Source organism: Arvicola amphibius, chromosome 12, assembly GCF_903992535.2.
Source record: "Arvicola amphibius chromosome 12, mArvAmp1.2, whole genome shotgun sequence".
In the NCBI taxonomy this organism is placed as follows: Eukaryota; Metazoa; Chordata; class Mammalia; order Rodentia; family Cricetidae; genus Arvicola; species Arvicola amphibius.
The window spans coordinates 90,048,155-90,062,595 of record NC_052058.2 but is presented as its reverse complement, the minus strand read 5'-3'; the positions used below and the strand labels follow the sequence as shown (position 1 = coordinate 90,062,595).

At 40.6% G+C, this 14,441-nt stretch overlaps 1 protein-coding gene across 1 annotated transcript in view; it reads left to right on the top strand.

The window, feature by feature from the left end:
• Thsd7b (thrombospondin type 1 domain containing 7B) overlaps positions 1-14,441 on the top strand; it is a 705,347-nt gene that overhangs the window by 618,608 nt on the left and 72,298 nt on the right. The window contains exon 16 of the mRNA XM_038349733.1: positions 5,592-5,742. Within this exon, the coding sequence (XP_038205661.1) occupies positions 5,592-5,742 (151 nt within the window). The remainder of the gene's footprint in view (positions 1-5,591; positions 5,743-14,441) is intronic.

The following is a 14,441-nucleotide window of genomic DNA, read 5'->3' as shown; positions in this document are numbered from 1 at the left end:
TTTCCTGTTCAGGCCTCCTTGCAATTTCAAAAGGAAATCTCAGGGAAGCTAGAAAGCATCAAGAGAACCAATTGTTACTGACAGAACTGTTTTGATGCTGATGGAGAAAAACACAGGCAACTAAGCTCCTTGCAGCTCGGCTCATACATAGGCTGCCTGATACAGTAAAAATAAATGCATAAAAAACGGCAACTAACAGATGTTCCTATGTGGCATACTAATTTTACCCCTCCACAAATCCATCTGTCAAAGTGCTGGCCCCTAATATTCACACTGCAACGGAGATAAATGAGATCAGGTACTTCGAGGAAAATGAGGCAGTGTATCTGCCCTAGTCCAATATGAATGGTGTCTACATGAGCAGAGGAGATTGGGAAGCTGAGAATGGTTGCATATTTAGGAGACAGAAGTTTGAGGCCATCCTGGGCTACATAATGCCCTCTCTATAATGCAAAATAAGTCACTGAGAGGGAAATAAGGACACAGAATCATGCAGAAGAAAGACCATGGACACAGGAGGAAAGAAAGCAACTTGCTAACAGTTTGCTCTCAGATGTCTAGATTTTACAATGAGGAGGAAATGTATCTGTAGGGCCTGTGCTACCTTCTCATGATGTTTTTCTGTTTGATACGATGGTTCTAAATGACCAGCACATGCTCACTGTTAATGTCACATGCAAAATGTGAACCAAATCTTCCAAGCACCTTGGACTACAAACTATTATTGATCTTAATAAGACATGGTTACAATGAATGGAACAGATTATCTCTTCCCTTTCTTAAAACCTCAATGCTAGAATACTGCTTTACTTTTCATACATGACTGTGATAACTCTAAGTTCAAGCCATGTTTATGACTGTTTGCTTCCTATGTCCCAGCCATGCTTCTGGGTATAGGAAATAAAATAGTGAACAAGGAATATCTGGTTCCTCAAGGAAAAATAAAACTGACAAAAATAAACCACAAATAAATATAAAATGTAGTGACTTCTCTCTGAAATGTCAATAATAAAACCGGGTTTGTAGTTGTAGAGGTCTTGTTTTAGAGAGGTTGGTTAACAAAGTGCAGTTTGGGCAGCAACCTGAATAGAATGAAGGAGCTGCCTGGGTGTGAAAGAGAATCCTTAGGAAAAGTAGCTTGTGACAGGTGCTTCCTGTCTTGATGGGAGGATACCAGATGTCCCATTGCCTGGCACTGGTGTGACAACCTTGCTGTGTTCTTAAGTAAAGCAAAGTCAGAACATTATTCTACTTGGAACATGAAGCCATGAAGCTATGAAAGGTTTCAGGCAGAGGAGAGGATGCATTTATACTTGGCTAAAAGAACCTACCTAGGGGTAGTACAGAGAAGGTTCTGAAGGGGACAGAAATATGGAAGCAAAGACGTACACTTGAGGCCAACTTAGACTTCCAGGAGAGAGAGGCTGTCAGTTGAATTTGGTTTAATAAAATTAAAGATGCTGAGAACGTCAACTTTGTAATAAATTTCAGTGCTACGAAACATTGAAGATGATGCTTAAATGGCCATAGAATGGGAAAGAAGGGAATATAATGATTATTAACTGACCCGATCCACAGGAGGAGTGGTAGTACCATTTGTTGAGTTGAGAAATGTGAGAATCAGGCTTGACACGAAAACAAGTTAGCTTTCCAACCCGATAAATTTGAGATATGATATTAGCTTTACCACTGATCTATTATAGGCTGCATTCAGAGGAGAGATTAAGGTTATAAATTTCACTGCCATTAGCTTGTGAATTCAATATATGCTGATAACGTTTTGAGCCCTGGGTAACTCTAACACTTGTAAGTTAGAAAGATTCAAAGAGAATGTTTCTAAAACTGATACTGAGAAATATCCAAGGGAACAAGAAGGAAATGAACAAAGTAAGAAGGCAAGCAGGAGATTTTTTATTTTTAAAGAAAGATGCAGTAGTCAGTTGTCTCCAGTGCCACTGAGCTCCCTGAGATAAGCAGTGACCCCTGAACTTGGCGGTGGGGAGTTGCTGAGCGATTCTGATAAGAGGGCGATCGGCAATCACAATGGAGGCATGACTACAGGAGTTCAAGACGGAACAGTTGACGAGCGACAAGGCAGGAAGTGTTGACAGCCAACACAGAAAATGCCTCAAAGCAGTTGTGCACCTTTTGAGTGAAGTGAGTGATTGCTGACGGGGAGATGGGCAAGAAAATTGATGGCGTGGGATATAGAATGGATTACTGCATTTCATCTGGGAACACCTTCAGCTTCGGTCTTCTTAAGTTTTTACTTGTGGACTGCTCAGAATCCCTAAAAATGCTTCTTCTTCAATCATGAATGAAACAGATAATTCTAATAGTCAGTATTCCGGGAGCACAGTGAAAGGATTCTAGTGTGGCAGAAAGAATGGGAGCCCCCCAAAGATGTCTGCATTCCAATTCCTGGGGTGGGATATGTGTTTTATGAAAAAGATAGGCAAGATTAAGGTAAAGACCTTGCAGGGGACAGTTCCAAGCTGTGTTGGTGGGCATAGTTTGTTCACCAGAGACTTTGAAATGGTAGAGGACGTGAGAAAGAAGACAGGGCAACAGAAGGACAACATGAAGAAGTGTGAGACTTCTGCTTTGTAGGGAGAGAAAGTGCCACCAGAGGAAAGACCGTGGCCTCGAGGCTGGAACACAAAAGAAACATCTCTAGGGCAACCCCTGCATCTGCACTCAGGCACTGGGATATCTATTCTGTATGCCTATGCTCTTCAGTCGTAAGATAATAACTCTCTATTGATTAAACTATTGAGTTAGTGGTGCTATTATTTTTAGTGGGTAGACAGCTGCTGAAATTCCTGCTGAAGTATAAGGTCCTTCAGTGTACTGAGAGGTCCTAATCTAAGGGCATTTGGGAACTTTGCTAGATAGTAAACCTTCAGTTACTCGAGTGGAGAGGAGAGGGACAATCACCAGATTGTGCATTACACAGGGCATCTGAGGGTCTAGATACCTACAGCACACATTTTTCACAATCCTGTTAGTGTTTGATCCCATCTTCACCCCAACAACCCATCCCCTACAAATTATACAATTTCTGTGGGAGGTTTCTGTAATATAAATGTAGTTATTTTCATTATTGCCTCTTAAAGGCAATAATTACCATTCAATATGAGCCATCTAATTTGTGGCAACCATCTGGTATCTGGTGCCCAGTAGCTGGAAGATGCCTTTCCGCACCCCATTACTATGAACACAGTTTGTTCCCCGGGGTCTCCAAGAGGAGAGAGGAAAGAAGAACAAGGTGTGACTACAGCATAATGGGATTCTTCTTATCGTCATCATTATGTTTTGGTTACCGATTCCTTTATTACTGCTTTTGTGGCATATTGGAAGTGAACAGAAAGCATGCCAATGACCACTGGCTATTGTTAGCTAAAGGTCTTGTCTTTCTAAGTGAACTAGAAGAAGGTCGGCTCACGATATGAAGAAACTCCAGAAAGCAAGCAGAACACACTTCCTAGCTTCCTCGGTCGTCCTGTGAAAGACTCCGAAGCCATTCTATGGGCTCTCCTTCTCCTATGGGCTCTTAGCTCAGAAGAAATGGAAATCAAGAGATGACTTTGTGCCAGACCATCCCCCATGCAGACATTGCTTACTCTTCCCTTCTACCCACCATGCTCTGTGACTCTCCTGAATAGTGCTTAGATTTTTATTGCTTCACTCATACAGCTTGTTTCATTTTCCACACCATTTCCTAAAGTTTTTTTTCTATTTTAATGTATTTAAAAAAAATTCTTCCAGTGAAAGATAGCATAATTGGGGAAGAGGGGGCACCACAGGGCTTCAGAACATCACTCTTAGATGCAATAAGTACCTTGGTACCTGACAGTAGTAGACCAGCAAATGCCTTGTGTCTGGTCTATCTATCTCTGGCTGGCCTCAAACAGCCCCAAAGTCACAATCTTCACGCCTCAGATCCTAAGTCTTGGGATATTAAGTGTGCACCACCATCTGGATATTGCTGTCATTTTTATCTTCACCTTTATTACCATCACTAGAACAAAACACTCACAAATATAGCAACTGTGTCTAATTTTCTTCTGGTTTTGTAACTCAGTAACCAGACCCTTATACCATAGTAAGCCCTCCGAATTCATTATTAAATAAGGTCGGGCCACACTTATAATCCTCAGCACTTGAGAGGTAAAGCTGGGGTCATTAGAAGTTCAAAGGCTGCCCTAAAATACATAAGACCTTGACTGAAAAAAATTACTGAATCAGTAAGTATTGACAATAAATAATTTCTGATATCTAACAAACGAACCTGGCTTGTAGTCCATGACTCTTTAGTATTTGGGGACAGGGTAGATTAAAAATAAATATCTGAGATACAAATACAGGAAAATAGCCATACCATGGAAATATAGCTGGATAAGTTTTCACAACACTAGTGCACTAATACAACCAAAGCCAAAGTGAAAAACAAAATATTTCTAAGATTGCCTATGCCCCTGTTAATCACTAACCATTCTTCTAAAGGTAACCACTATGATGATTCTACAAATTAGTATTGCTTCACATTGAAAATCTATATGAAAAAATCATCATAGATTATAGAGACTTTGTGTGTAGCACAGCATGTCTATGCCACCCATACCCTTTTGTATACCAAAAAGTCCATTCGTTCTCACCCTTTATTGAAGTCAATGCAATTTGTAATAAGTACAGCTGTTATATAGTATGGAACAGTTGAACTATTTCTGGCTTGGTTGTGTATGAATACTACCACTGCTAGCATCTCCAGATTGATTGTTTTGTGTGAGCTTCGCGCATTTCTGTTTGTCTTCCAGGTTATGTGGAGTAGACACTCTCAAAGAGTTTTGTTACACATTTTCCAACCAGCAGAATGAGCTGATTTATACACCACTGACACTTCTGCCATGTCCATGTATTTTACCTAAGCCATTTTGGGTACAATGCTGTGATTTAGATATGATTGAATTCTCATCATGTGTACCCAGAATATGATGACAGGCATCATTATGTGTGCTCTATCTCAAAGTCGATGTTGAGGCTATGTTGGCCTCACGGGTGTAATGTATAACCTCGGGCTTTTGTGGACCATGACATTGTTTGCACCTTACCCTTTGACTGTGATTGCCACATCCCATATAGACATGCAAAACTCAAATACCTTTATTAATGACTGATTATTTTCACATTATTTTCTTATCCCCGCAACATGTGGAATAAACATGGAAATGGTTTAGAAACTTTGAGAAAGGTTTACAAGAGCCACGGGAAATATGAATGTTGTGTCTTAAACCAAGTCATCTATTCCGTATTTGGAGACGGAAACTTCCAAGATTCGTAAAAATTGAAGGAATATGTACTTGGTGCTGGACGTATATGCCTATACATCTTTGCAGAATGGTCACTAGACAAGACAGCCACTACCTGTGACATTTCTCAGTTCTTTTACTTGCTGTATCAAGAGTTCCTTATTGAGTCATCACTCAATAAAAGACCACTGGAAGAAGGAGACGAGGTTCTTGGTTTGGTTTTCCTCTTTCATCTCTTGGTCCTAATGTCCATGTGTTTATCATTGTCTCCACCATTGACAGATGTGTGAATACTGCTGACACTGAAGGAGGGGCGGTGGACAGGAGGCTGTGCAACCAGGAAGATGCTCCCCCGGAAACTCAGGCCTGTTCCCTTCTCTGTCCCAGCGAGTGTGTCATGTCTGAGTGGGGAACATGGAGCAACTGCCCACAGGTAATTTCCTTTGCTGATGCCCGAATCTTCCTGTTTCCTTCTCTGTGTCCTCTATAAATGAACAACATGTGGTCTTATGGCTCTCCTCGAGTGACATGGGAAAAGAATATTTCCCAGGAATCCTCCCATAACTGGAATAGAAAGAAAAACAAATGAAAAATTACAAATGAGAATGTGCAATTTAAAATACCATTGCCTCTTTCAAGGCCTTTATGTTGAGAATATGAACAAAGAAAATAACCTGTAATGATCATGCTGTGAATCGACTATGCACCATTTTTAAGGGGTCTTCTCTAGCACCAAATAACTCTCATTATAATGTCTTGGTTCCATTCCATTTTCATCCAGGAAGTATCAATTTCTTTCTACGAGTTCAACCCCACTGTGAAGGCCGCTTCTGTGCGTGACTCTGTATTTGCCTTTTGCTGTTTTCCTAAAGATGAGGCATTCTTTTTCCTATGTCACTGCTTCTTCCAGAGCTGGAAAAAATTAGGCAAAACATTTGCTTTATTTTCCTTTTTTTTTTTTAGAAAAATGGAAACATAGCAGCAATATGGAAACTACTAAATAGCATAAATGAAACAGTACTTCCATATGGTAAATTTTGATATTTTTTAGCTTGTTTGGAGATAAGGAAAGGAAAACAAGGATGAGTTCCAAACATTGCAAAGAAAGAACTTGGATACATCACATTAAATTATCCTACTTGTGGGAAGTATGGAAAAATTAGAGAAATCTTGCTGTTACGATGGAAAGTATCTTTGAAATGAGCTAATAACTCACATTTGCATTTACTAATTATTGATTCCCCATTAATTATTGTAACCTCAGTGAGTTCTGATATGTATCATTTTTATCTGCTGAGCGACTCTGAAGGCAGTGCAATACCGAGATGGCTCACCAGTAAGACACTCCATTTAGTGGCTCTTCATTGTCTATTTGTGCACAACTTAAATATACTGAAAGTTTACATTTGAGGGCACAGGACTGCTATCTCTAGTCACATCAAAAGTCTGCCTGCTTAAGTTCTACTTGCTATAGGTGACTGTTCGGCTGGGAGTTGGAACAAAGTTCTCCATTTAACAAATGCTGAGATAACAAGAATCTTCTTGCACCTGAGAAAGCCAGAGCTTTTGTCTTTATACCATTAACTCACTTAATTTTGGGAGAATAAAGACCTAGTTAGACTGAACAATGTTCTTTCTTTAAAATGTAGTATTTATTTTAACAGCAAAGTGTTTTAACTCTGCATAACTTTTCTATGACAGGATGTGTATTTCCTGCATTAAGATGGGCATTAACATGGTCTTTATTTTTCTACATACAGAAGAATGAGCAGCCTGAGGAAGTTAAAGTAAATGTAGAAGTTATGACCTTCCTCATTTGTTCTAATTTCCTGACAGAAGATGCCAGTAAGTTCCAGGCATCTTGCTATGAATAGCTTGCTCTTGGGTCAAAGCATTTGGTGACTGGGCTAAAGTCATTGCTGCAGGAACAGTTCGGATGTTTGTCTGGCATGGCAGTCTGCATTTGATTCCTCGGGAAAGCTATTGTTTTTAAGGTTTTCCGAGTGTAGTCATTCTGTTTTTCGAGGGTTTAGAGTGGAGATGGAGAAAATACTTTAGCCTCCATTCATGCGTCTTAAAGATGATATAGACAATTGCTCACTTGTCAGTGTGAAATGAGAAGGCCGTTCCTACCAACGCTTCTGTAGTGTTACATAATGATAGTAATAATAGCCCCACAACAGCAGTAATAACTTTAGCAGTCTCATGCGGCCCTCACTGTGATGAATGTATGTAACACTCTTTCCGAATAGCAGTGTTAAGTTGGATGCTTGGTGATGCCCTGGTCACTGGGCCGGTGCCTTCGTCCATCCACCTCATCCATGCTAACCTCACAGTAAACGGAATCCGAATGGGAATGGTGATCAGGACTCACAGTCGATTACTTCCCCATATCTAAGTATATTACATGGTTCTATCACGTTGTGGGGTCTTCGCATAGTACCCCAGCATCCTTGGAGCTAATCAGGCTGACGATGGAGAGGAGCATATAAAGACAGGAAGCCAGATCATTGTGCCTAAAGTTTTTTTAACACTTTAATACATATTTCCTGAGGAAGAGGAAACCATTATTTCATAATCACCCCCCATACCACATGTTGCTTTAACAGGTCTGTTCACTGTTATCTTATCAAATTCTCTTTTAATAGCAATGCATCATACATTCATGGAACAACTTCCTTATTCTTATTTATTTATTATTATTATTATTATTTCCATTAAAAAATTTACACTTTCTCCCCTCCTCCCATTCCCCTCCCGCTCCCCCACTCACCCTTCTTAAGAGAAGGCAGGGAACCCTGCCCTGTAGGAAGTCTAAGGCCCTCCCCCATACATCCAGGCCTAGGAAGCTTTGCATCCAAATAAACTAGGGTCCCAAAAAGCCAGCACATGCAGTAGAAACAAGTCCCAGTACCTTTATCAATGACTTCTCAGTCAGCCCCCATTGTCAGCCACATTCAGAGAGCCTGGTTTCATTGCATGCTCATTCAATCCCTGTCCAGCTGGATTTGGTGAGCTCCCATTAGAACAGGCACACTGTCTCAGTGGGTGGACCAACCGCTCACTGTCCAGACTTCCTTGCTCATCTTCCTCCTTCTGCTTTTCAACTGGACCTTGGGAGCTCAGTCCAGTGCTCTGATGAGGGTCCCTGTCTCTATCTCCATCAGTCGCCAGACAAAGATTCTATGGTGATATTCGAGATAATTATCAGTGTGATAGTAGGGCAAGGCCAGTTCAGGCACCCTCTGCTCTGCTGCCCAAGGACCTAGCTGGGGACATCCCCGTGGACATCTGGGATCCCCTCTAGCACCAAGTCTCTTGCCAACCCTAAAATGTCTCTCTTAATGTAGATATCTTCTTTCCTGCTCCTATATCTGTCCTTCCTCCATCTCTACCCTCCCACTCCCCCAAGCTCTCTTCAGTCTTTCCTTTCTCCCTTCTCTCTCCTCCTCGCCCCTTACTCCAACCACACCCCCATTCCTACTACCACCCTCATGCACCCAGCTTTTGCACAGCAATCTTGTTTGCTTCCATTTTCCAGGAGGAACTATATATGATTTTCTTTGGGTTCACCTTGTTATTTGGCTTCTCTGGGCTTGTGAACTATAGGCTTAATGTCCTTTGTTTATGGCTAGAGTCCACAAATGACTGAGTACATACCATATTCATCTTTTTGGGTCTGGGTTCTTTCACTCAGGATAGTGTTTTCTATTCCATCCTGATGGAGGAGAGTTATCTGTCTATGTTTCTTTCATTGGTTAATTAATAAAGAAAACTGCCTTGGCCCTTTAAGAGAAAATTAGGTAGGTGGAGTAGACAGAACAAAATTGTGGGAACAAGGAAGTAGAGTGGGGGAGACGCTTCAGGCATTCGCCATAGTGAGTCTCCATGCTTCTCTTCTCCGAGATGGACACAGGTTAAGATCTCTCCTGGTAAGCCACACCTCGTGGTGCTACACAGACTAAATATGGGTTAAGAAAGATGTGAAAATTAGCCAATAAGAGGCTACAGATAATGGGCCAGGCAGTGTTTAAAAAAATACAGCTTCCGTGTAATTATTTCGGGTGTAAAGCTAGCCGGCGACTGGGCGGCGGGGACGCAGCCCCGCCGCTTCCCACTACACCATCCATTTGCATGCAAAATTCAAAATGTCATTATTTTTTACTGCTGAGTAGTACTCTAATGTATATATATATTTCACACTTTATCCATTCTTCCATTGAGTGGCACCTGGGTTGTTTCCAGGTTCTTGCTATTACAAATAATGCTGCTATGAACGTAGTTGAACAAATGCTTCTGTAGTATGATAGGGCATCTCTTGGGTATATTCCCAAGGGTGGTATTGCTGGATCCTGAGGTAGATTGATTCCCAATTTCCTGAGAAACTGCCACACTGATTTCCAAAGTGGTTGTACAAGTTAGCATTTCCACCAGCAATGGATGAGTGTTCTCCTTACTCCACATCCTCTCCAGCATAGGCTACCATTGGTTTTTTGATTTTAGCCATTCTGACAGTTGTAAGATGATATCTCACAGTTGTTTTGATTTGCACTTCCCTGATCGCTAAGGAGGTTGAACATGACCTTAAGTGTCTTTTGGCCATTTGAACTTCATCTGATGAGAATTCTCTTTTCAGTTCAGTAACCCATTTTTTAATTGGGTTAATTAGAATTTTCATGTCCAGTTTCTTGAGTTCTTTTAAAAAGGCACCCTACTGAATGGGAGAAGATCTTCACCAACCCCGCATCAGACAAAGGTCTGATCTCCAAAATATATAAAGAACTTATTCTTATTTCTTTTTCTATCCTACCAATATATAAATGACCTTTATGTGTCTTCAAGTATGATGATGGCATGGTAATTAAACTTCTGAATTCCAGGATTCTTTTCAGAACACAAGGACAATGGCAGCTATTGCTGCAGGACATTTAGGATAGAAATGGCATGTATAAGATGAGGGTGTTTATAATATAGCATTGATAGAAGAAGAGAAATAGAACAGAAGCCTATAGTTCATCCTTTATATTGATTGCAGCATGGGTGGGAAACTGGAGGCCTACCATAGGATACATTTAAATTATGTAGGAAATATCTCTTCCTCCACACAAGTAAATTCCTATTCAGTCTTACAAAAATAAAATAAAATAAAAGATTCTTTTCCAGAAATATGACTTGTTCTATTTAATCAAAGTCCCCCAAATAAGGCATTGGACACTAATCACTAGGCTACTAACCACCTTGCTCATTGCAAATCAGTTAGAGGGATAATGGAATGCATTAGAAATCGTGGTGGGGGGCATTGGGAGCATGGTGGGAGGAAGAACTGGAGGCTGACCATGGGGTGAAGAAAACAAAAGCAGTCCAATGCAGACACTGAAGAAAATGGGATACACAGGTTTTACAATTTCATATGCTTGGGAGACTTGGTTGCCATGACATGACTGTATCCTTTATTCTTTATTCCAACTTGCTCACTTTTCTGCAATGCTTTAATTTGAAAAAGATGCCTACTTGATTGTTAATAGAACTTTCCCAACCAATAGTGTTGACTTTTGAAACGTATTTTAGCATCATTATTTTGCCTACGTTTTTCTTTTTAAAATATTTAAAACTATTTTTTATTTTTTTGAAATTTAATATAATTACAATATTTTCTCCTTTTCCATTTCTACCCTCCACCCCTGCCCTTGCACGGGTTTTATTTAGGTAGTCATGTCAGTGAGACTTCTTCTGACATTTATAGGACACTAAATCTTACAACAAAAGTCCTTGTCACTCTGGCTCTTGGAAATCTTTCCACCCATTCTTTCATTATTATCTGTGAGCCTTGGTACAGGAGTTGTATTGTAGGTGTATCTGCTGGGGCTGGGCACCACATAGTCGCTTGTTCACTGTGGCTTGATCAGTTGTGGTTTCCTGTGATTCTCTCTATCTGTTGCCTTGTGACATTTACTTGATAAGGGAGAAAAGTATTTTATCTCTTAAAAATAAAAATATGCCTTTTTAAGTTTCTATAGTCAAACAATGCATATGCTTATACTTAGCCTTTTTTATTACACATTTTCCCTTTTAGCTAATTCATTTTTCTTGTTTCCTCTGATCCTATATCCCTACTGAATATTCTTTTAATCCCATATTTTTAAAACTGGTATATAAATGTCTGATTTTTGTCTATCTTATATATTTGAATACAATGCACTATTTAGGTATAGATATATTTATTTTTACTACCAATCTCTGCAGAAGTTTTAACTATGAGATAATACAGATTTTCCTATTTATGGCTGACTGCTCTTGGAAGCTTTCCAAAGAATCTCTTAAGAAATAATTATTGACATGTGAAAGCAAAGGTCTTGGTGATGATTATCAACCTGAATCACTTTCTGCAGAAGCAAGACTGGAAACTTCCTTGAGAACTGTGTCTTGGGTTTAGCAAACCTGAGTGAACGTTGCCTGATTCCCCTCTAGCTGGGTGCCAAAGCAGGACTGATGAAGGCACATATCGGGGAGTCCCCTTTCCTCAGTCAGATGGAGCCAGATGTGCTGAGAGCCTTGCTTTTAAGGGTCCCAACGACCTGGGATGGATGTATGAAATCAGAGAAACAAAGAAAAGTCTGACCACCTTTTTCAAACAAGTGGCCCCAGAAAACCTGAGTCATTTTTATCTAAATGGTTTTAATAGTTTGTGTGAACAGTTTTACAATTATATTTGTTTCTTTAATTTTTAATAATAATTACAATAATTGCCAGTTTGTTCTCTTATCTCCTCCCTTTCCATCCCTCAACTTCCTCACTGGTAATCATCACCTACTTGATTTGTAGTCTTAATATTAGAAGCATAGGCAGAATAGCAGGCAACAAAGGAAGTTTTCCAACTAGGCACAGCTGCAGGTAGGACAGTGTGCTCAGATGGCAACGTTTGCCATTACATCATTATGCAAAGTGAAAGAGAATTTTAGCTCTAATCAAATCTAAACTCTCCCAGTCAACTCAGTGAAGGCTGAATCACTACTTTATCTTATACTACTCTGTCTCGTGTAGGGGATATACCAGCTTTCTTCCTACCATCCTGTAAACTACATAACTAAAAGGCTTCTCTTAGTAGTTGGCACTGCTTATTCCTTGTTCTCACGTCCCGTTCCTTTCAGCTTCCTATGGTGCTGGCCCCTACAGTATTGGCACAGGTATAGAACTGAGGGCATTGTGGATTTCTTTGATTCTACTTCGTTCCCTGTTCTTAGACTGTTCCCATTAAGTCTTGATATCATCTCTTCATTTGCATGACTCTTAGGCTCCTGTGGTTAGAATCATTCTCTCCAGGACAATTATGCAAATATGTAATGTTCTGAACTACTGTGACTCTTTCAGACTTGTTACAAGGTGCGTTGGAATCCTGAATTCATGGTCACACTTGAAACAGCAAAGACTTTAAGAGCGGAGTCAGATCCACTGTATATTTTCAACAACGTCCCCTTTGGCTCACTCAGAGGAGAATCATCAGGGGAAAGTTTTCCTAATGCAATAGCCATTTTCTCTAAGACTCTAAGATGAAACTAAAGGCAGGCAGCAACAATTTGTATAAGGAAAACAAAGAGAGCAGGTAACACATTTGCTCCTGGGATCATGCTCAGAAATATACAGTAGACTATCCATTGACCTTGCCAAAAATGGGTTAATTCTCTCAGGCCTTGCTGAAAGGAGAACTTATTCATGCTGTTCTCAGGCCTTGTCCCCTGAAGAAGTCACATGGCTCCCAGCACATATGCTCACCAAAGAGTAGTTCAGATGAAGACTCATAATCAAAGCCTGAGGTCCATGTACTGTCACCAGGACTGACGAGTGTCACAGGGGAAGGTTCGAAAAGAAACTGCAATGCCCTTACGTGTAATGGAATCTGAATTTTATCACTGACTTAATACACGGCATAGTGCACCTCCTTTTACCCTTCCCCTCTCTCTCTCTGCATAACTGTGCCATCCTCTAGTGAAAGCTGGTACAGAACATCGCCATTGTTCCTTCAGGCAGACTCTGCTTAGAAGACAAGGAGAAAGGGATGCCCATTTCCTGAGAACTGATCCATTTATGACATATTCACATCGCTCTGGCATGACTTAGGGGGAAGTCTTTGAGCCCTGAGGTTTCATCGCAATGAATGGCACTTAGCACCACTTCTGCAAGCCGTGTTTTGTTTCGGGAAGCAATTTGCCTCAATGTCTAGTGCTCCAAGCACTTTCTCAACCTCTCCTGACTGTCTTTAACAAGAGGTGTTGGTCTCTGGAGTACATGTATAAAGACCAAGATCCTCGGGCTGTCCATTGTTTTCCTTTGACTCATCGAGAGCCAGAGGGGAGTGCTGGTGATTTCCCATCATCTCAACTGTGGATTCTGGGTTCTGCTAACCTGCAATTGGCATTCAGCCAAAGATGACAGTTTATCACTCTGGGGTTTGTGAAGGTGTGTTTTACCCCAGTGCCCTGAGGCCTAATATCACTTTTGAACCAGGTTGGTTTCGAGAGTCACGGAGGGAGAGTCCTTACTCACTTTATGCATTGGAGCAGGAAAACAAGAACCAAATAAAAACATTTTATAGCAACCCCTGGTTTTAAAATTAATATGACAGCTATAATTTTCTCTTAACACAGTCTGATCTCTTTTATTCTCAATATCATTAACTTGGAATACAGAGAAGTGGTATATGCTCACGATTTTCTCCTTCTTTCTTTCCTCTCTGTTTGCTGATCTTTCTCTCTGTCTCTCTCTTCTTTCCTCCCTCCCTCCCTCCCCCCTCCCTCCCTCCCTCCCTCTCCCTCTCTCCCTCTCTCTCTCTCTCTCTCTCTCTCTCTCTCTCTCTCTCTCTCTCTCTCTCTCTCTCTCTCTCTCCAGCTGGCACAGAGTTTAGACTTTTCTTGAATGAATACTGAGCATGAGCTGCAATAAGGATCTGTGTAAGTGTGTGTAAACTGACGCCTTTTGACGCTGTTTCACAAGGTTCGTACGTATAGCAAGGGCTTTAAAAGACAGTCCCTTCACTGAGAGCTCATTGCATTTTAAAATAGAACATTTAGTTTTCTGAAAGTTATTTTAGTATCTGAATTGCATAATCGAAATGGAGCACTTTTGTGGTGTGTTTAA